A 23,965-nucleotide genomic window follows, 5' to 3' on the forward strand; every position below is an offset into this window, starting at 1 on the left:
TTTCTAGGTTGAATTTAAAATCCCTAAGAATTATATAATTATTATAATAGAGTAAAGTCCATCTGGCCTTCGAAACACAGTAACCACTAGTTCGAAGGTCAGGGTCTGAACATAATGCTGTACCTGTTTCTTGAAAAATAAATTTTTATTATTTATTATTGCATGCAAACAAGAGTAAAGTTACCACTGCTTTACTCTTACTTTTTGGTCTCGTTTGACCCCAGCGCGCTCTATAGCTAGCTTAGTTTATTTAACATTGAATAAGTAGGGGAAGGAATTAAGAATCATAATAATTATACCAATAAACAGTACTTAAATATATTTATTACAAAAAAAAAACGAGTCAAAAGTGTAGATATTCCTTATTACGTTTCCACTTTCCATGTTGCTATCCAAATATGCCACCAGAAGCTGAAAAAATGTACAATAGTATTGTGATTAACAAAATAGGTAAAACAGCTTTCTTGACAGAAAAATATAATATAGAAAGGGTAAGAGGGTAGTTTACCCTCTTCTTTTATACAAAATGCAATCAGTGGTAATACTAACTGGCAGTGGCGTTGAGGAACTGCTCGGCGAGGTCGGCGAAGGCGAGCAGCTTCTCCACCTTGTGCTGAAAGTGCGCCAACGCCAGCGCCGACAGCAGCGACGTGCCGTTGGCCAGCTCGCTGCAACACGAGCCCACACTCACTCACTCTCATAGCTCCATAAGTTCACCTTTTTCATTCATACATGTTTCTTTCTTACTTTCTTTCATACTCTCTCATACTCTCTCCAAATGTTCGCTACATTACACACTACTACAATATACTACATAATATTATGTTTAAATTACGTACCCGGCACCAAATAGGTCTAATAGACCGAACTGAGGTCTGCTGTCGACCATGCCCATGTTCTGAAATAAAATATTGAAATTTATATAATAATGTCACTACTGTTAAGTTTGAGGCAACGCGGGCGAAGCCCCGGTAGGAACCTAGTACCTAGTGTTTATACTACAAAGCCGCAGCACACGCAGTAACCTGTAACAGCTATTATCCAATCTGCGGCAGTAGTCAGTACGTAGGTTTGATGATCTCAAATACAATATATTAATTATATTTACAATTATTGCGCGAAAGAATAATGGAATACATAATATAGGTAAGTATCTAATTTGAATTTGGAATTACATTATGTATAATAGTTTTATGATTCGACAATTTTGGTTTTGGAGCATGTCTATTTGCTGTAATCGATAAATATTTTGGAATTCATTTTTGAGTGTTTATAAAATAAAATAAAATATTTCAGATGTCTATGTGGTACTTAGTTAGATACTTATTAAACATTATAATAGTTGATTCCTACAATACCACATGCATAAGTAAAATTAATAAGTAAATTCTAGATTAGGAGTCCTGAATACTAGGTAGATAATATCATTATGTGCCACATAATGATTTAATTAAAGCATTTCAATAAGACTGACACTTGGCCAGCGTGGTGGATTATGGCCTGTACCCTAATAGGAGGCCCGTGTCCCAGCAGTGGCCAGTGGCAGCGTATACGGGTTGATGATGATGATAATAATAATAATAAAATCATCTTTATTTGGTTCTCACAACATTAAAAGGTTACAAAACTCAATTATACTACACAAAGAGAGGATAACGTTGTGAGAAACTGGTGCCTGAAATAGACTAAATAGAAGTCTGAGGTACAGGTCACCAGCCCCCCTCGCGGATATCATACAAAGTAGGTTAATTAAAGTTTACGCACCTAAATAATGGATAAAAGTATACAAATTTTACCAGTCGACAATTTTACTGTAAAAGAAAGAAAAAAAAATAAATAATACTATATAATACAAGGAAGAATAACCTATTTTAAATTCCTACCAAATCTTATAGATGTGCCTTAATGTGTGTGTGTGTGTGTGTGTGTGTGTCTTAATGTGCTTGTATTTGTGATGTGTTGAATCTGAATGTATGTGGGTGAAATTGAAGTTGGAAACATTTTGGGTGCAAATGTACAAAGTTAAAGTCTGGGAGAAAAGTATATAAAACATTACTTCGGTGGAGATAGCAGATTTTCAGTTTCTTCGTATGTTTGGGACTTAAGGTAATTAGTGACAGTTTTTTTACAGTTAGTTTTATTTTGAATATAAATGTTAAATCGATTGTTAAAATTGTTGTATAAAAATGGACCAAGATAGCAGAAGAAGCGGTGAGAATGGAAAGTGTTGAAAGATACGGTTTGACATACGTTATACTTGCGGCGTTTTTTGTTATAGAGATCAGGATCGAAATTTAGTTGGGAGTGTTTCTTCAAAATCACTTGTAGTATAAATGATTGTCTGATAGATAAAACATCCCACATTTTGAAAAGGTTAGCAGTAGGGAACCGGTAGGGAAGACCAGCACCTACCTTTAGTATAACTCGTTGGGCCCTTTCCACTTCAATCAAATGAGTTTTCGCACTACCACCCCAAGTTAGAATACAATAGTTTATTATCGATTGTACTAGTGCAAAATATACCATTTTAATGGTGTTACGATCAGAAATATTTCTTAAACTTTTAAAAATATAGATTAATTTACGCATCCTACAAACAAGAGAGTCTATGTGGCACCTAAAGGTGAGACATTGGTCGATCATGACACCAAGATACTTTATATTATCAGCCCTTTGAAGTGATAAGCATTGGCAGGTTAATGAAATGTGGTCGCAAGTATGAGCTGTAATGGATAGTAGCGGTGATGGTAAAAGGTGAGTTTTGTGGGCAAATGCAATATATTTGGTCTTGTTTACATTCAGGGTAAGCAAATTAGTTGTAAGCCAATCATAGACCCTGTCAAAGCCAGCTTGCGCAGTTTTAAAAAGATTGTCCCAAGTGACGTCGGTAAAGAAAAGAGCGGTGTCATCTGCAAACGTAAAAATTTTACCCCCAGTTAGGTTTAAACCACACAAATCATTAATGTATACTAAGAAGAGCGTAGGGCCGATTATACTGCCTTGAGGTACGCCATAAATGACCGGTAACTTGTCGCTTACCGTATGATCTATCCTAACCCTTTGAAACCTATCACTCAGATAGTTTTTCAAGAATTTTAAGGGGACTCCTCTTATACCAATATATTCCAGCTTATTTAACAATCGATGATGAATATTAATGGATGTGATACGTGCTGTCCCGCAGTCCCACTCCTTCAGCAATGGCATGAAACGTGGTAGGTACATTTTACTGTATTCTCTTTAAAGTTTAAGTAAATTTATTTATAATCTGTTAATGAGATTAGTCCTGTCAATAAAGAATTTTAACTTAAAATAACTTTTACTCTAATTGAAAAATAGATAAAATTCAAACTAAAATTGGTTAAAAGTTAATGTATGTCTTCAGCACAGTGAAGAATGAAGATAAACTGAAAAATGATAAAACTGCGAAAATATATTACCAGAAACAAGAACATTGCCAGGACACAGGAGAAGGCACTCGACAGCGCACGACACGAGAACGACATTTTGCTTGACTTCACGACGCTACGACAGATTATAGTACACGCTTATATACCGACATTACTCAATATTTATCTCATACAGAACATAAAACATCCTTTATCTCCATTATATTCACGTTTTAGCATTAAAATAAGTTGCCTTGTGCTATATCGTTTTGTTTTGTGCAGCAGCAATGGCAGCGCGAATTTGTTTGTTCAGTTTCCTTAGCAAAATAAATTAAATATTTCGCTCTATAATTATTATTTAAAGATTTATTTTTATTAAGATTTAGTAAAAACAGGATAAGTACGTGTGTATGCAAATGTTTTTTTCCATAATCCTAATATACTTTAATTTTTTGAAGCAATTAAGTTGATTGAAATTATAATAAAAGCATTGAATTGAATAAAATTAAGTCGTACGATTACGATTAATAAAAACCATGAAAGGAAATTCCTTAAAATCAACATCACGGTAATAGAAACAGCTTTGTAAAAAAGAATCACCATCGTGTCGCTATCGTCCCGCGGGGTGCGATGATCTAATAGATAAGGGTAGAGTGTAGGGTGGTGCGGTGCGGGGCGTCGGGTGGCGGCCGGCGGGCGGGGGGAAGCGAGTGCGCCATTCGCGAAAATGTTAGTATTTGCGTGACGCTCGTTTAGGGCGCTCGTGAGTTGTGGTTGTAGTTGCGCGTCCGTCCTTTGCCTCGCGGTGAGTCGAAATTTTGAACCTTTTTTTTCAGTTATATGAACAAGTTAGGCTGAAACGCGAAGTATCGGTTTTTAGTTATAATAAGAAACGGATTTACGACATGTTTTTAAAATTATTTCAGCTGGTGTATACAGTACAAAAAATAAATATTATGTACTTTGATTAAGTATGTAGAAATAATAAAATATTTCTCTTAACTTCCTGTACGATTACCTACCTAATATCTCGGTTGATGGCAAAAAACATAACAAACATATAAAAAGTAAAAACTTTCTCAATGCATTTTCAATTCATAGGTAAATGTACATATACTTACCTAGGTAGTAAGACAATAACTGTATTTAGTACCTAACTGTTATTTTCTTTTTTAGTATATAATTTGTTGTATTTTAATTTATTAGTAATTACAAGCAGGTATGTAGTTTTAGAACCTTATTATAATAAAATATTAACCTAAGTGTAGTGATAAAATGTCGCCATCTTTATTTTTAAAATAAGAACAACGCTATCGACCAATAAATAATAATTTAAATTCCATGAATGAACAATAATTAATTAAACAATCTTTTAATGAAACTCACTGTATATTTATATATATCTAGGTATTTCTTAGAGAGGTATTTAGTTTGATGAGTATTTACTATTTAATAATTATTTTTAATGTTAAAATATTATAATATTAGGTACATATATGGAATAGGTACGTAGGGGTTTGGGCCTTTTGTATGGGATAGTGGCGTCGCGTCGTGATAAACTTCCGCGGCCAGTGATGAATAATTAATAATTATGATACTTGAATATTTTAAAAGAGCACTACGTAGGTACCCTACATATATTGCATATAAAAGCGTTCATATACATCGTTTTGATTAGAATTCTTAAGTAAATAAAGGAGAAACCTTAAAAAAGTCAGAAAAATCTTATAGGTAATAGGAAATCATCTAGATTCTAGGTAAATGAATACCTAATACAATATCTCTGTTCCTACGTTTTGAGATTTGTGTCCATAATAACTTTTGCTTACTTTAAACCTACCTGATGCTCTTTTAAAATATTCAAGTTTCAACACTGGCCGCGAAAGTTCATCACGACGCGACGCCAACTTTACCCAAACCCCTTTAAAATCATATAACCTACCTAACAAATTATGTTGTGTACCTAATGTTGTAGCTTATCATGTAAAATATCTGATACGTAAAAGTACCTAAGCAGGTATCGAGTATATTTTTACAAATTAATGTGATGAAAATAATATGTGAAAGTGAAAAAATAGGTATTAACTCAAGTTGACCTGAGACTCGGATTAAAAACCTTTTGTTTTATGATTTGAGTATGGCCACAGATGACAGATTATTAGGTACATACTACATACCTAGGTAATAGCATCTTCTACACTACGTCCCTACTATCATAAAAGCTAGAAGGTAACAATCAAACAAACAAGGGATTCGAAATTCATTATCGGTGGGCATGTTAGTAACCAGTGGTAACCCCGCCAAGGCAGGCCTGAGTACCTATCTAATATTATTGTCTGAACTCTGAAATCGTACTGAAACAAGGTTGCGCGCACTTCATTATTTGATAGGTACGACACTGTTTTAATTTTCTATTTTTATATTTGATTATTCAATCACATAATATTAATTTGAATATACTATTAGTTTTATATTACAAATATTATGGTGTTAAAAATCATAAAAGCGTAAATATTTGTACACGACACGATACCACAGAATATCATTATAAAATAAATGTTATTGTTTGAATTTGCGGTATCGGTTTCGGTTGACGATTTCAATAGGTAGGTAGGTACTTACCTATTATGTTTTATTTTTTTCGTACAGCAGAGGCTTAGTTAATAAGTCAACTACGGGTAATGTACATAACATGGGACTTATTTCCGGGATTATTTGCTTTGTGTAGGAATTTTAAGAATTAATAGTAACTAGGTATGTGTATTGTAAATATTATATATTGTGATTTGTGACGCGGTACGATAGAAAGTAGACGAATTACTGGTTGGTCTCTGCATACACCGGGAATGTCAACTTTCTGTGGCCGATTTGTACGACTTATTAAGCTATTGCATAGCTTCTATCGCGGGCCTTGAGCGGGGACCGAATCGAGAAATTCTGTAACGAAAAAATCTCACGCTCCCCACTCCGACGGCCTCGGAGTTGTGGCTTGAAGGCATGCTATGCAATAGCTTTACCGCGGCAGTCCCCGAGTGCCACACGTCTTTTTATTTTTTTTCTTTATGAATGTGAAACGAAGCGAGGTCGGGTCGCTAGCATGATATATGAGGGCTCATAATTTGATTTAGGTGCGCGTTAACCTGGTGTTATTCGTTTTCGTTGTAGAAACATTTAAACAGGCTGATGGTAGGTTCGTCTACGCGTAGGCAGCTACGTGGCGTTCCGCTTTAGGCGCCACGAGGCGAAAATATTATATTATTGTGTTTACATGCTTTTAAATTGGTTTTTTTTGCACGAATCATTTTTCCCCGTAGAACAGCTCTACGATCGAAAATTGTCAGAAAATTTTGTTAAAATAGTTAATCCAAGTACCTAATCTCCTAAATTTGCATATAAGTAAGTACCATTTTATAGATAATAATTTAATGAAGTAATCTTCATAATAAATATATTGCTGCTAATAATCGATTCAAGAAAATAAATTCGGCAAAATGTAGAAATAGAAAAAAAAATCCCGTAAATCAACACTTTTTTGTATGAAACATTTTGCGATAAACTGTATCGAGAATGGTTATAGCACGTCATGGAGTAAGGCGACGATTTTGGTATATTTGAATCTTGCTAAAGAAGTTTCACTTCTGACACGTGTGCTCGGCACACACGCTCTTTTTTATTCTGTTATTTTTGAATAATTATATTTTTGAAGCAAGAGTCAATTAAAATTCAAATACCTAACTTCTTTATAGATAAATTAAAAATCCCACTATCTCTACACTAATAATAATTAATCCCCTATATTTAGTATACAAACGTCATTAACACGAAACTAGGATGTCCAAGATTTGTATGAAATAAATAAATTCTAAGCGCAACGTAATTTATTTGAGTCGGTTTACCATCACCTTTAAATGCTACCTAATTATAGTAAAATTACGTTAATTGTTGCTAATAAAATATGTAATCATAAAGCTCATTACGTCCGAGTCCTAGTAATTAACACGGAATGTTAATAAGACGAATTGCCTTGAAATGTTATAATAATTATAATGCGCGATTGGTGTTTCATGGGTAAGTTGTTTGAAGTTTCCCCTGTTCCGTGCTTTAAATTCGATTCTTGTAGCATGAATACGGATAACCTCATTACGCGTCGCAGATAATGAAGTCACCCCTGGCCGCGCGACTGACATAATATAATCTGTGCTCCTGTCACTTCTGACAGCTAACACCCCATTGTTAGTGATATATTCGTGTTTATTTTATTTAATAGACGTCATGCGCGTGTTGATCCCGTGGGATCGGCGCCGATTCGGGATGAAGTAAAAACACTCGGGAAGAACAAAAAAAATATGTATGTTCTTCAGAAAAGTTTAATTAAGCTTTTTCCTTATTTACACAAAGCTTAATACAAAATAACGAAAAGGCCAATAGAGTAATATTATATTTAAATCAGTGCTTTTGTTTACTGCTACACTGTATAATCTGTGGTATTACTACCTAAGTAGGTAGTAATACCACATATATAACTAAATAGTTACTACGAAAATACTACGCTCTGTGATTTGTGATTACCTATAGCACGCACCTAAAAAGATCTTCCCTTTTATTCAGAATGGGAAACACCGTCGCGTCCGTGAGAATAAAAGCACTTAAAGAAAATTTCAAAATCGATGAAAGTTTTCACATACATTTCGCAGAGAATACGATGCCGTGTTTCTCTTATGTAGCACAAAACTTTTCAGCTCATAGTTAGAAAATTAATAGAATTTGTAAAGAAATAAATAACACGTAAATGTTTTCTAACTTAGGTTCTTTTTAGAGCAATATTACTCGAAATGGTGGGAGCCTGCAGTGGGAGCATAAATACATACATACAATTACAATTACAATTACAATTTATTACAATATACAATTAATATTCATGTAAAATTATATAATTATATAAATAAAAGGCTACCAAAACAATTTATACAAGCCAATGTTTCCCTAGCTAGGTTACTGGGCAACCTGTGTTTAGGAGAAACAGCTTGCCTCTAAAATAAATTCACAAAAAGCCTCTTAGCAAATACTTAATTATAATTAAAATTGGTTAGAATAGAGAGTAGAGAAAAAAAAAATGTATAAATTTAAGATGTGAGAATGCTGGTGTGTCGTATGAAACTGTATCGTATGAAAGTATATATATTTGTGCGTGTAAGTGTGTGTGTGTGTGTGTGTGTGTGTGTGTGTGTGTCTGAAATATTATATTGGATTTAAGCAAGAGTCACGTTTATACTTTAAGCCAGTATCTCAAGAAGTTGTTCTGTCTCGTCATAAGTTTTTCCTAATAGAAAGACGCGTACGGTTAATTTACATTTAGAATACGGTAAGGCATAGATGCTAAGACTATCATTAATTTTGTTATACAAATAGGGTCCGAGGAAGTAAAAGAACCTCTTGGTGAACCTGCTATATGGCCGAGGAACAGTGCAGATTTTGTTCTTTCGTCGAAACGAGATTGTAACTAGAGGTGTTAATCGGTGTTGTAAAATAATAGTCTGTAAAATAAAATGTTGTCTAACGGTGAGAACCTTCCAATCTTTGTACAGGTCGGTTGTACAATACTGCATAGGTTTAAACGTGGAGACTTTCATAACTGCTCTTTGAGCCACCTCGAGGGGCTTCAGTATGGTTTTTGCGGCACCTCCCCAACATACAATACAGTATGTGACAATAGATTCGCACAAGGCATAGTAGACGGTGCGTAGAACGGCAGTGTTCGTGACGTGTCTCAAATTTTTAAAAATATAAATAAGTTTTCTGACCCTAGTTGTTAGGAGACCAATATGAGTTTTATAATTTAAAAGTTTATCCAGAGTTATGCCCAAGTATCTAATATTATCTACAGAATTAATGGTTGGACAGTGACACAGAGCTGTTGTTGGCATGTGACAGGAGTGAGCTTTTACTGAAATTGGTGTTTGAGGTTGTGACTTTGAAGAAAGAGAAAAGGTTATTAGTTTTGTTTTAGAAGTATTCAATGTCAGGGTGTTAGTAATAAGCCACTCATGTATATAGTTAAAGCCATTTTGTGCGGTATTTTGAAGTTCAGACCACGAATTTGCGAAGAATGTTACAGCAGTGTCATCTGCAAAGGATACTATCTTAGCGTTAGGTATATAGGCATTACAAAGATCGTTAATGAAGACAAGAAATAAGGTGGGTCCAAGTATACTCCCTTGAGGTACACCAAAGTGAATAGGAAGCTCCTTACTTGTGTAAGCTCCTATTTTTACCATTTGTGTTCGAGTCGCTAGGTAGCTCCTAAAGTAGTCCAGTTGCGAGCCTCGTATACCCATTATTTCGAGTTTATTTAGAAGCGTGGAAGTTCGAATGGTATCGAAGGCCTTGGCGAGGTCGAGGAATATTGTAAGAACCTTGTTTTGTGAGTTCAACTTATTGACAATGAAAGTTGTTAGTTCCTGAACTGCATCGGTGGTGCTTTTATTTCTCCTAAAACCAAATTGTTGACATGAGATAAGTTTGAAATTTTCTAAGTAGTTTATTAGTCTATTATTTACCAAGCGCTCAAGAACCTTCGACAACGCAGTGAGGACTGCTATGGGGCGATAGTTACCAGGAGAAGCTTTTTCTCCTCCTTTGTATATCGGGTGTACGATAGCTTTTTTAAAAGAGCTGGGAAAAGTAGAAGTTTGGAAGCTCAGGTTGAAAATATAGGTTAGGACAGGGGCCAAAGTTGTTGAATATCGTTTAAGAACGGAAGGGGGAATAGCATCCCATCCGGATGCTGCATTTGTTCTAAGAGAATGTATAATAGTCGTAATTTCGTTGGGATCGGTTTCAAGTAGAACAAAAGAGGCTACCGGACTCTTACACTGCGGCAGAGTTCGCCCCGTTGAAGAGTGGCTGTTGATTAAATTTTTAGCAAGGCTCTCACCTATTCCAACAAAGAATCTATTAAGCTCGTTACAAGACTGAGACGGTGAGTTTGACAGAGACAGTAAATCACTTGTTCGGTGTACCGGCTTTGTAGTGTAAGTAATTCTTTTTATAGTATCCCAAAGAATTTTTAAATTATTTCCAGCTTTGTTAAGTTCCTTAGTATCGAATTGTCTTTTTACTCTTTTTAATATATTATTACAAAAATTTCTGTATCGTTTGTAGCTGATCATTAGGGTTTCGTTGTTGGGTGATTTTTTAAATTTTTTGTGAAGTGCATCCCTGTGTTTTATACACCTAAGTAGTCCTGGAGTGATCCAGGGTTTAAGGATTTTTTTCTTAGCAGATAATTTTTTGACAATCGTGCTTTCAGTAATAGCGTTTTGGATGAGTGACACGAGAGCATCAGTAGCAATATTAACATTCGAGATAGAGTATATAGGTGCTAGATCTATTTGTTCAATTATTTTGTCTAATTTGTTAAAATCAATTTTAGATATAGTCGAGGTTTCATTGTTTTTTATTTTTTTACGATAGACGCAAAGCAGGGTAGAGTAGTGATCAGTGACTGTTGTGTTTAAGAGAAGCGAAAGTGATGGAGATTTAGTTCTTAAAATTATGTGATCTAGGCAGTTGGGGCCTCTTGTAGGTAATGTGTGAGCGGGAAGAAAGCCATGACATGCCAGGGTATTAAGGTAGTCATGACAACGAGGATCCGTTGTTTGTGGTTTGTCTAAGTTGATATCGCCAGTTAAAATAACAGATTTAAATCTGGAGAAGGTAGGTAGTATTTCGTTCAGAGTAGAGACGAATAAATCAGTGTTTACAATAGATGGTGATCTATATATACATAATATGGCAATGTCACAACCAATTTCAACCACTAAGCCTGTAGCAGAGTTTTTAAAATCTAATTCTTTATATTTTGTATTTAATTCGCTTCTAATATACACCGACATCAGTTGAGACATCACATCAGTTGAGACTTGAGATTAACACGGCCTTTGGTGCTTATAAGACGGTTCTATTTTTAGTTCTAAGGCCTTTCTTTTACTGAAATACTCTTTAATTTGAAACAAATACAAGTCGTTCTCGCTTATTTTAATCCGGTAGGTAGTTACTGTTTTCGTATCAAAGAATTCGTATTACAGTAATTTTGACACTAGTCTGTAGGTGTTTAAAATACAAGTAAATATTAATTATTTTTGAGTGAATATTTGGCAATATTTAATTCTGAATATTGGAACACCGAACATTGCATCGCCTGTCCCACCGCGCGCCGGCCGCCGCACAAGCCGTCACGAGCTTAAAAGCCGAATGGGCAATTTACTTTGCACCTAGCTTAGCCGGCTTAAAGTAATCGTGCTTAAAAACGTTTCGCTGGGCTTCCAGATAAGCTTTTAATCTGTCTGTGTAGACAGCCAATCCGTTCATATATCATTTCACTGCAAGGAGTATCGGTTATCTCGGTTATTAGTATGAACTAAGCCACCCGAGGACATTTGACTGTATAGTGCGAAGCAATAGTAGAGAGTAGAAATAGTGTGGAAAATTTCATTGTACTATTTTCGCGTTACGAATTATGCAATCACTTTTTGAGTGCTATTACAATTAACAGTACCTATTTTTTTAATTATTTTTTTTAATATAGACTATAGGGCATAGAGTATAGAGTATAGACTACTCATTTTTTTTTATATTTATCTGTATAAGAATACCTACATACCTTGTATTAACCACAATTCCTGCAAATAAATTATTTCATTTCATTTCATTACAAGTTACATTTAAAATTTAATTACTAATTAGCTTAATTTTGTCATAAAGTATGTTTTATTTTACGCATTTATGAAAAATCCTGACCAAACCTAGTCTCTATTTTTTGTCCTTTTTTTAAATAAATAAATAATGAATTGGAACATATCTCTGTCCCTCTCAGATGCAGCGGCCGTGGAGATGAGCTGTGTGGTCTGTCTCGCTCGCACCCCCCGCCCCCCGCACCATGCCGCGCGTCGGCCCTCCCCGCGCGCGCCCTTTACGCACTCTATACTTTATTCTTCTCGGTAAGTACATACCTACTGCTACTCAAAAAAATGAATTAGTTTCAGATATTGCTCCCAAAGGTAGGTACAATGGGACCCTCACAACGTAAGTCCTATCAATTACGTCTTAGCAGTGTTATGTTATGGTATTATTCACAAGAAAAAGATCATAGATTTATGAAAATTGATAACTTTGCGTTCGCAACTCATGCGCCGTCAGCCGATTGTATATTTTTTTCACTTAGAACATTTTATATTTCTGTCTTGTTCATTTTGCACGCCTCATAAGCGAAGCGTTGAGGTGGGTACTACTGTCACTTCGCGCAAAACATCTGATTTTTCAAACTTAAAATGTCTTTATGTATCATACATTGCACTTGTAAGATAATACATACACACACATATTAAGAAAAAACACTATTTTTAACATTCATGATATTTTTGATGTCATTTTTGTTATTTAAACTAGTTAAAAAACAGTTTAAAAAAGTTCTGTCTTGGACGTCCGTGTGTCTGTATGTGCGGAGGATTTTCTTGTTAACACGATAGCGACCGAAATACTTTACTAATCGAGTCTTTTTTTTTCTCTTACGCTTGAGTATGCTCAGGAATAGAACCCTTTCATTTTTCAGGGTCTGATTCGATGTGGTTTAATTGTTATTAACCTTTCAGCGGTCGCACCCTTGCGCCGAACACAAGCAGTCGCGCGCGGTCTGTGATTCCGCAAATTGAGACCTCATTTACACGAGAGCTTTTTTAACGTCCGTTAAAAAAGCGTCCAAATAGAACAAATGCATTCCCAAGTATATGTTCACACGTCAGCGCTTTTAAAGCGCGACGCTTTTTTATCGCGCAGTGTTCTATTTTCAACGCTCGGCGTTGGGCGTTAAATAAAATAGACCATAGGAAACTTCTTACTATTATTCAGACGAGCGCTAAAAAAGCGCCGGCGCTGCGTTCAGTATGCCGCACGCTCGCTCAGCGGTAGCACGTGATTGTTGTGCTTATAATCATCAGAAAATCGATACGATGTCGTGGATTGTTGATCCCGAACTATTAATTATAGATGTGGAGTCTCGTCCGTTCCTGTATTCAAAATCGTTATAGACATTTGAAAATAATTAAAAAAATTCCGGGGTATTGCCTTAACTCTTCGTACAGTGTCACAAACTGCCCTTTTAAGTATCTCTGTTCATTCAGAGGATGTACCCAGAATGCCTTTTGTTTTCTTTTTCGTCTTTTAATAACACAAATCGCTAGTGCCATTAATTTAGCAGAAACCATTTCCACGTCTTACTGAAGCCAGAGACGAGACATGAGTGATTTTAAAGCGTTAGTATGAACAACCACAGAGAGAACGTTTAAAAAGCGCCAACGCCGGGTTTTAACGCAACGCTTTTTTAACTCTCGTGTGAATGAGGTCTTAAGACCTCATTCACACGAGAGCTTTTTTAACGTCCGTTAAAAAAGCGTCCAAATAGAACAAATGCATTCCCAAATATATGTTCACACGTCAGCGCTTTTAAAGCGCGACGCTTTTTTATCGCGCAGTGTTCTATTTTCAACGCTCGGCGTTGGGCGTTAAATAAAATAGACCATAGGAAACTTCTTACTATTATTCAGACGAGCGCTAAAAAAGCGCCGGCGCTGCGTTCAGTATGCCGCACGCTCGCTCAGCGGTAGCACGTGTTTGTTGTGCTTATAATCATCAGAAAATCGATACGATGTCGTGGATTGTTGATCCCGAACTATTAATTATAGATGTGGAGTCTCGTCCGTTCCTGTATTCAAAATCGTTATAGACATTTGAAAATAATTAAAAAAATTCCGGGGTATTGCCTTAACTCTTCGTACAGTGTCACAAACTGCCCTTTTAAGTATCTCTGTTCATTCAGAGGATGTACCCAGAATGCCTTTTGTTTTCTTTTTCGTCTTTTAATAACACAAATCGCTAGTGCCAATCTTTCCTTCTTTCTTTCTTTCAAATATACCTAACATATAAAAATTAAAACAGTAGGTATTTTTATCATATTCCTTTAAGTAACATGTTTATCGATGACGAGTTTGAACAAATACCTAAGTAGGTACCTACAAGTGGTTTATTAAGAACAAACTTTCCGAGGAATTCTAAGCAAATATAATAATATAAATATCATAAAGATATTACGCAACTGACATTACGTAATTATTTTAGCAGAAACCATTTCCACGTCTTACTGAAGCCAGAGACGAGACATGAGTGATTTTAAAGCGTTAGTATGAACAACCACAGAGAGAACGTTTAAAAAGCGCCAACGCCGGGTTTTAACGCAACGCTTTTTTAACTCTCGTGCGAATGAGGTCTAAGTGTCTCGTTTGGGAAAACAAATGAATATTTCGACTTATTGTATAGCACATGATTAAAAAGAGGTCTTAAACATGTGAAATAAAATAAAAACAACTTAATTACTCATTACTTCTTTTATTTGTACTTAATAGAACAAAGGTCTATAAAAACTCAAAATTTTTGACTCTGGGTGGAAATCACCGTTATAAATCAACATTAAACAAAACAAAATGGAATTTTCTTTTTTACAATTAACAACTTATAAACTTGACTATAATTATCTTAGAAATAAATCACATTCATCATCAATTGGCACTGTGTAATAGGAACTCTAAAATGACATCTATTTTTGAGATCATTTTACGTAAAGTTCTTGAACATCTAAATTATAATAAAATGAAATAAAGAAAACATACCTAAAAACGACTAATTTTTGTTTAGAATAACTATAATAAACTATTCGTCATTAGTGTCCATAATATCTACTGGAAATGAACATTCTCGACATATAACAATCACATGTTCTAGACACATGTGTTTTCCACATTTGAAACAACTATACTTTGTTTTGCGGTTCTTTTTCCTATCGCAATAGTAACAACGACCTGCGACACGTAAAACTCGTCGTCTTCTTGGTCCGAAACGTCATCGAAGACCTCATCTTCTGATTCCACCTCCTCTAACATGCGAGATATTCGACGTTCTAAGTCTTTGTAATTCATTGTCTACAACAAAAATACATTGTTAAAACTATACTTTTATATTATTATAGTCTAAAGCATAAAAAGTAATAATAAGATACAAAAAACATAAAATATTTACCTCAGCTTCGGTTTAATTGCACTGGATTGTTCTGGAACACAATCGGTCGCGCGCGGAATCTGAGACCGCAAACACAAATAAGAAAGCACGTGTACATGCGACGAATGTCACAGGGCTACTGAGAGGTGCTACTTCAACCCCTCGAAGGTATCACGGAAGCGCAAGCGTCTATTGTTTACAGTTTCAGTATATTGACTCAAACAAGTTCGTTGCGGACTCAGAGACCGCGCGCGACCGCTGGAAGGTTAAATAAACAAAAATAATAATTAATAAATAATTATTTAAAAAAAATTATGAGGCGTGCACTTTTGGATTTTCCAAACTATTTTTTAATGCTACAAGCACGATCCCCACTAGATGTTTATTTGTATGTATCGTCTACGATTGTTTTTTTGTTGTTGGTAGCAAAGTCATACGTAGCTAGCTACAAAGTGAGGCTTCCCCTCCAGGCGGCGAACTCGGCAAGGCGCTGACACTGCCGAGTGCCAACTTTGCAGTTCTTTACGGCGCTAATAAAAACTCCACTCAGCTCACAAAGCTTTCGGTCAAAGCAATATCCTGAGGCCTCAAAGCCGCCGTTTGATATTCTGAGCTGCTAGTGACGGGGTTCAAAAGTTAATAAAACGGCTCGGCCCGAAAGTGATGGCTCAGGGCGCTTTAGATACACACTACATACTACACAGACCGACTCGACTCGTGTAGTTTTTTTTGCTTTCACGCCGTCACAGGGGTTCAGTTGTTGTATTGGATTATTGTTTAACGCAGTATTTATTTATTGACGAATATTATAAAATGAAATGGACAATTCTGTACTCTGCATCACATGGAACAAACTATTATTATTTTACTTTTGCTATCTGCGCGGGACAGCCCCAATGTAATCGTGCGCTGTACTGCGATTCGGCTCGACTGCTGGTATGTAAACCACTGCTGCAAACTGTCTGCTTCATTGATAGTATTGTAGCAGTGGAGTGCATTCCTAGTAGTCATAAATAAATTGTATTATTTTTACCAACATAATTTTTAAGTTATTAATTGTTACTAACAAAATGAGTCCTGGTTGCTTGAATAAATGAATAAATTATTATTATTATTATATTATATATATATCTCTCTTCAGCCTTTCTCCGTCCACTGTTGGACATAGGCTCGCCTAAGGCACGCCATTGGGCTCGGTCTTCAGCTTTTCGCCGCCATTCTGTACCAGCAATCCTGCGTATATCGTCGCTCATTTGCTATAGCGTTTCTAAAATAGGACGTACAAATAAAACACAGGCTTACTAACACAATCTGAAAGCTTATTCAGCCTCCACGAACTGAGGCGGCTCGTTCAACCGGCCAATTTAAAGCTTCATTTGAATAATCAGAGGATCAAGTACGTTACAAATAGCAAAGATATTACGCGTATCATTTTGTCAAATAAAAATCTCTTCATTGTTCGTAAAACGTAGTAAACTGTGGTAAAACTCTCTTAAAATGAAAATGAAAAAGTAATTTTTGCTTAAATCTACTTTGATTAAAAAAAGCTTATGAGCGAATATTTTGATACCGTAACAGAAAAGTTGAAAGCAATGATTTTAAATTCTGTTTTATTGTACCTATTTGTTATGTTTATCCTTATCAAGCTATAGAGTTTCTTGCCGATTCTTCTCGGTAAAAATGAATTTCCGAATCGGGAATAGTGAAATGACTATTCATACGAATTTGTAAAAGTTTACTAGGATAAATAAGTTTGAGCTTGAGTTTGAAACATGGGACGGTATACCAGCATTGCGACTAAGCTCGTCTTGGGTCGTGTTTGCGGACCTCCCCTCCCCTGCCCCCCACTCCACTCCTAGCTAATCTGCTGACGCGGCGTCTTTGATAATTACGCTGCTGTTTGTATTTGAATACCGGCTGGATCGATGTTCAAACCGATGTGTTCGGTGTTTACTCTAGTGCTGTAGGCTCTATGAAATAACTGATTGTTGATAGCATAGGATAAGTAGTTAGCTAGCTGTTGAATAGAAACTGTGCTGTGAGGCACCTGCCGCTAACTACATAAGAGACGAAACCTTCTGTTCAAGTCTCTCAATACGGAAATTGTTTACTCTTTCATGCAAATTAGATTTAAATTTTAAAGCACAAATGCTGCGGGCTAAAAAAGATTTAAAATTAAGATTTTATTTTTCACATGAGTACGGGTCTATAAGGTGGCATAATATTCATTACATCTTAGTTCCTCATACATCATACTTCCTCTATCTTGCTGAACAATAAAATATTCCTGAAAAATATTTCAATATCCTGTTTAATTCTGGCTCGCTGGTCGGAAGGAAAATGGCGGAGTCGCTGATGCGAGCAGGCGACTTTAACAAATCTCTGCCGACTGATGTCGAATATGTTGTGCGGCAAATACTACTGTGCTATTTACACTTGGCACTTGGCAGTTGGCAGTATTGTCGGATACTCATACAATGATACATGTGTTTCACTTATAATAATATGACCCTGCGATGGAAATCGTTGTTATAATTATTTATAATTTCGATATTTTTAGAAACTGCGAAAACGTTTAAGAATTTCATATGTATAATTCTACTTCGTTATTGGGATCAACAAGTGATGTTTTAATATTCTGAAATATCAGATACGTAAACACTTAATAACAAGTTTGATCGCAAACGCAATCGTTAATATCTCACGTAATAATATCAATAACATCGAACGAATGTTTCACAAATGGAGAACAATACAAAGTTACAAACAAACATTACTTTCGTAATTCGAAGATATAACGTTTCATTTGGAGCGAATCCAAAGTTAGTGAACTGGGCGCTTGTCGTGTTTGCTAATAAATTCTGTGTCGTTGTACTTTGCGTGTCTTATCACGTTACGAGTGCTTCACGTCGAATTATATTATGTGGATTTAGACAACGGTTTAAATAATACATAATAGATACGAATGCCTTAAGTATATATATGTTTATAAACAATAATAATTTGTTTACACGATCGATATAAACAACTTTCGTTTGAAGTACAATTCACAACTAGTCGCGAACCCTTTTTTTTCATTCATACATCTAAACTAATATACATACTAAACTGATAGAGCGTGTGATCAATCATACATGACGTAATCTCGTGAGATTTTTAGTCTGAAATCTGAATTGAACCTTATTCACAGTTTAGTATCATTACATAATATCAACAGCATCAAACTTTATATTCTACTATCCTACCAACTTACCAAAGCTGCTGGTATAAATGTAAAGCCGACACACACCGTGTACTACAATGTTCATAGTGCTAGTGCCACTTCTAATCATTATTCCTATCCATACATCTTTGCGCCGTACACCATCGAGATAGTATGTAGTACATATATCTCGAATCTCGATGCCGTACACACATTCAGAAGTATAGCGAAATAAGTTTAGGGTTTCACCTTTTAAGCCGCTTAAGTACTACTCAATAGTAAGCGCAAAGCAATTCAACGAAGCAATTAACTCATCCATATCCAATTTTAACTCGTCTATAACTACCCTCATTTCCGCTTACGTATGTCTCTATAAGCCTGAATCAATTACGCTATATTTGTTTTAATAAATTCAACGCTTGTGTGCATATTCCCCAAGCACACGCACGCACAGATGTACGTGTGTGTGCACACTTGATTGTGAGCGTGCGGAACAGACTTCAAATGGAATCTAATAAAGGCGTATTTACATTTTTTTGTGTCTTCGTGTACTACTAAAGTTGACTTTGGGGTTTGACATCAAACATTCTTAACGTGCTTATGTGATAAAGTCAAGCTTTGAGCAAGGTTGTTTATATATTCTCATCATGAAACATATCCACATAAAATCCAGTGTCTTATTCTAAGAATTTCAGGTTCATGATTGCTATAACCTATTAAGTAAAATTTACCAATAATAATAATTTTAACTCTAATTTGTAGTTAGTTACGAACATAATGTACGTTGTACTGTATGCCTACGTTTATTTTTCCACATTGATAGTAATCCCATAAACTGGCTGCAATCCACAGTATTACCATTATTTCCTACAGTAAGGAATCGCCTTTGATGTCGCGCGATGCCGCCGCCAGCGTAGGTAATTACGCTGCCACACGAAAATACGCTAGGGTTGCAACAAATGGGAAATAAAACAATTGTGATTATTAATATTATGATGAAATCTTTATTCATATGTACATTCAAAATAATTGCGATTATTAAATCTGATGTAATTATTTGTTTTCATAAATATATAATTACAGATATTGCACTGCTAAATATTATTTACGTGGACACTTTATTTTTGGATGTTCTTAATTGTATATTATAACATTTAACTAAGTAATGCATTCGCATTGGGATGTACAATCTGATTAGAAAATAATGAGGACAACATATACATAGCTTTGATTTTAATTCAACAGATACAATTAATACAATCTTTCTGAAATATTGTTTCCTTCTGGGATTTCAATGTAGATTTACATCCGTAAACCGAACAGTTTGTGCGCGCCATAATAGAATATGTAAGTACCTATGTATAATAAAATTATTACACAAAAAATACGACTGCGTCATCCTTTCGCGCTAGGTAAAGCAAACTAAGCGTGTTTGCTTTACGCGGCCCGCGTCGCCCGACCCCCGCCAGTTCCCCTCCGTTTCTCTGCACAAGTACATTCGTCGCACTACTGTAGGAAATAATGGTAATACTGTGCTGCAATCTAAGGAAGCTTCATCTCGCTCACGTTTCTGAAGATATAAAATATGTGATAACGGCTAAATATCTTGTTAAGAAAATAGTGTCTACTCCAATAATAATTTTTAAAAGCTATCGCAACAAATTTCCTGCAGCCTGATTACGTTAGTTTTCTATCGACTATCGAGAAAAATATTATTTTCCGTCAAAAATAATTCCCAGACAGAAACTGTTCGCTATCACACTTGAGGTGCTCGAGATACAAGGCGAGCATCAATGTTAGACGGTACACAGTCCCTTGCGACTCACACACGACGAGCCGTGGATTCACTACACGTAGATACGGTCTAGTCGGATTTTAGCAGGTTCCTGTATTAAGTACTATACTATACCATATTTATATTAATATTTTCATCGTAAACTATACTCATACGAACATATTATATAGTATAAAACAATGCGTATTGTCGCTGTTTGTGCGTCCTCATTTGTGCTTAAATATTTAAATCTATGCATCGAATTTTATTATAGATAGAGTGATTCAAGAGAATAAATGAGTAGGTATATAATTTTATCAAGTTTTAGACAAAGCGGGCGAAGTCGCGGGAAAACTAAAACATTGTCTTTCTTCAAAGATCATTTGGCATGAGGAATAGCGGTTTAATTATTTTATAATTATATAATACTAGCGGTCCGCCCCGGCTTCGCCCGTGGTACATATTTACGTTTTCTCTACATAAGAACCATCCTCGTACTTCAAGGAATATAATAAAAAAAGAATTATCGAAATCGGTTCAGCCGTTCTCGAGTTATGCGCTTACCAACACATTTTGCGATTCATTTTTATATATAAGAAGAAGACTAGAGGTCCGCCCCGGCTTCGCCCGTGGTACATATTTCGCAATAAAAGGTAGCCTATGTCCTTTCTCGGGTATTAAAATATCTCCATACCAAATTTCATGCAAATTGGTTCAGTAGTTTAGGCGTGATTGAGTAACAGACAGACAGACAGAGTTACTTTCGCATTTATAATATTAGTATGGATTATATCTTTGAAGCAGAACAGTAATAACCCTTTACAGGGATTACATTAGTGTGAGTGCAGTCGTGAGGCCGGTAACACTATAATCCCTGTTGATGTAAAGCTGCTATCACTGTCTGGATTTTGGGCGTAATCCTGATAAATAAACTTATTAATCTAGTCTGAAGATTATCTAATAGTATTGTTTAAAGATACTCTAAAGTCTTAGCCGTCATTTTACACTAATTTTCTCACACAATTAAAATTTTCGTCTTTATAATATTAGTTTTGATTTAAATAAGGGAAAAAATAGTTTTTGAATCATGTATGATGTACTCACAAGTTTTGATTACAACAAACAAAAAAACAAGCGTAGCTGCAATGGATTCAGGTGCTACGCCGTAGGTGCGTAGAGCATCACAATATTCGTAGAAGGAACACATAGCAAGGTTGAAAACTGTACATTTACTTGCCCAATTTATCATTTTTGAAAGTAAATGAACAGTTTATTAAATACACTATAAATGTACGTTAGTTAATTAAAACGAAATGGTAGCGACTACGAGTCACTTCTGGGAACAGGAATAACGCTTTTTTTTTGAGGAAATCGTGTAATTAAGTTGTTAGCAAATATAAACAAGTAGAGGAAATTAAAATTTATTTGTATTATATTTTCACTGTGATTTATATTTCGTACATGTGCAAATGCTTGCTGTTTTTCTTATTAATATTGCCAATGTACGGAAGTATAAGAATTTAAATTATCTACTATCGTGTTCTCTCTATTTTAGGTATTTTTTTTAAACAACCGCAAGGATTTCAACTGTGATTATGCTGAATATCGTATTAATATTATGTAGTTTGTACTATCCAAAGAGAAGATTACCATGAATATTACTTAGACTAAAGTGCCCCGTTCCCTTTGAAATCGGCAAAAACGCCAGCATCGCAATCCAATTAAAACACTTTGGAAACGTAAAAGTTTTTATTATAATTTCATTGGAACCGGTCAGCGGAGTTTGTTCCGACAAAAACTCGTTTCCAATCCCGCCTAGTCGGAGATAACTAAATATAAAACGTTTCAACACCATTTGCATTCGCAAAACCTCCGGGAGCGCCGCAATCTCGCAAACACTCACGAAGATACATTGTCCGTTTTATTATCGGAAATCGGGATGTACTCCCGCGCCAACAGGCGAGCCGAATCGGACTCTATCTCCGTGGCAGTAAAGCTCAAAGTGCCGGCTCGGCGAGCTGCCCCTCCGGCTGCAAAGAATAAACGAGATAGACATGCACAAAAGGAGGGTTATTTTGACAATTGGTTGTAAAGATAGTACTCCCCTTATAAATGTGACGCTAATTTATACAAGTCTATGGCGGGAAACAATTCGGTTAATAGCATTGTTAGATTCGGAGATTTTTTTTATTGAGTCAATGAGATAAACCACGTTATTGGTAATTTTACACTTATTTTACCATGTCTTTCTTGATAAAATGGTATCATAATAATATAATATTATTACAACTCAAACTCAAACATTTATTTATTCAATTAAACTATGTACATCTTTTGAATCGTTCTAACTTCTAACATAGGTTTACCATTTACCATTGGTTCGGAAAGCAGTTTCTACAGAGAAATAATTATTTTAAAGACTACGTATTAGAATCGAACGAGTATAATAATAGAATAGAATCGATCAAAATTTGTAGAAGTAAACATTTGAATGTTGTATGTTCTTACCATATTATTCAATGAACATATTATAATACTTAACATTAGGTACGAATTTGAAATGAAAAAGACCATAACGATAAAATTCGCTAAGATAAAAAATTTCATAAAATAAATGTTTTCTAATTACATTGCTCTTTCGTATTGTTCACTCTTATCGTTACACTGTTTCAACAGAGCATGTATAATACATTTCCTCGATGCAAGCTAAACTCGACCTTATATCGTGCTTCTAACATACAATTTTATTATGACACGACGTTAGTTCTTGTAGAACTTTAGTGTTTGTGGAGAGCAATCTATTTCCTACTTTATTTCAAGATGATAAAGTTAATATTTGTTTGTTTGAGAATTTGCTAACATTGCGTTGCAATCTATTTTCTACTTTATTTTTAAGTGCCTACATTTCATTTTTAAATGGGAGATTTTTCTTCAGTTTTGGTAGCTTTTAGCGAAAGGATAGTTTTTGGTTGAGTTAACAAATTCTCTAGTTACTCACTGACGACTATTAAATTATTTATTTGAGATATAGTTCATATAGTTTTAAGTGGTTATACAATATTACAGTGGTATTGTGTCGATATCTATAAAAGCATCAACGTCATCTAGTCTCTACGTAGCAATATGTGTGAAGTTCTTTCTACATGTACATTGTACGGTGTACAACTATTCGGACACAACGGATTTATCAAAAATTGAGCAATTTTGTGCTTATATTTTTATTTATTATATATATATTCTGCATATACAGGGTGGAAGGTTAAGATGGGGCATGAAGGGCAGGTACCTTAACCGTTGTAGCTACATGAAAACGTTCTTAGGAGACTATCCTTAAATTCTTGAGAAATTTTAATCTGCATTCACAGATTTTTGAAAAAATGTACGGTCAGCAAGGAAATCGGCAGTCTTCAAAAAAAATTTTTTTGATGCCAATCGATCCAGTTTCTCATGGGGATCAAAACACTCTAAAAGACCAACTGAGGTATGAGTACTAGA

The 23,965-nt window shown here is 35.2% G+C and overlaps 1 protein-coding gene and 1 long non-coding RNA gene across 2 annotated transcripts in view; one reads left to right on the forward strand and one right to left on the reverse strand.

Moving 5' to 3' along the window:
* Positions 1 to 317: 317 nt before the first annotated feature.
* On the reverse strand, positions 318 to 3,526 carry LOC149476421 (uncharacterized). The gene is made up of 4 exons (XR_016317803.1): positions 3,441 to 3,526; positions 840 to 898; positions 550 to 668; positions 318 to 411 (listed from the first exon to the last, which is right to left on the reverse strand). It is a non-coding gene; the product is annotated as an uncharacterized LOC149476421 (long non-coding RNA).
* Positions 3,527 to 4,121: 595 nt separating this feature from the next.
* tei (irregular chiasm C-roughest protein teiresias) overlaps positions 4,122 to 23,965 on the forward strand; it is a 66,617-nt gene continuing 46,773 nt past the window's right edge. The window contains exons 1-2 of the mRNA XM_089711958.1: positions 4,122 to 4,194; positions 12,265 to 12,388. Coding sequence (XP_089568084.1) covers positions 12,328 to 12,388 — 61 coding nt within the window. The 5' untranslated portion in view covers positions 4,122 to 4,194; positions 12,265 to 12,327. The remainder of the gene's footprint in view (positions 4,195 to 12,264; positions 12,389 to 23,965) is intronic.

This window comes from Colias philodice, chromosome 27 (genome assembly GCF_061535455.1).
Source record: "Colias philodice isolate Cphi_HAF_F1 chromosome 27, ilColPhil1 Martin Lab GWU primary, whole genome shotgun sequence".
Lineage (NCBI taxonomy): Eukaryota > Metazoa > Arthropoda > Insecta > Lepidoptera > Pieridae > Colias > Colias philodice.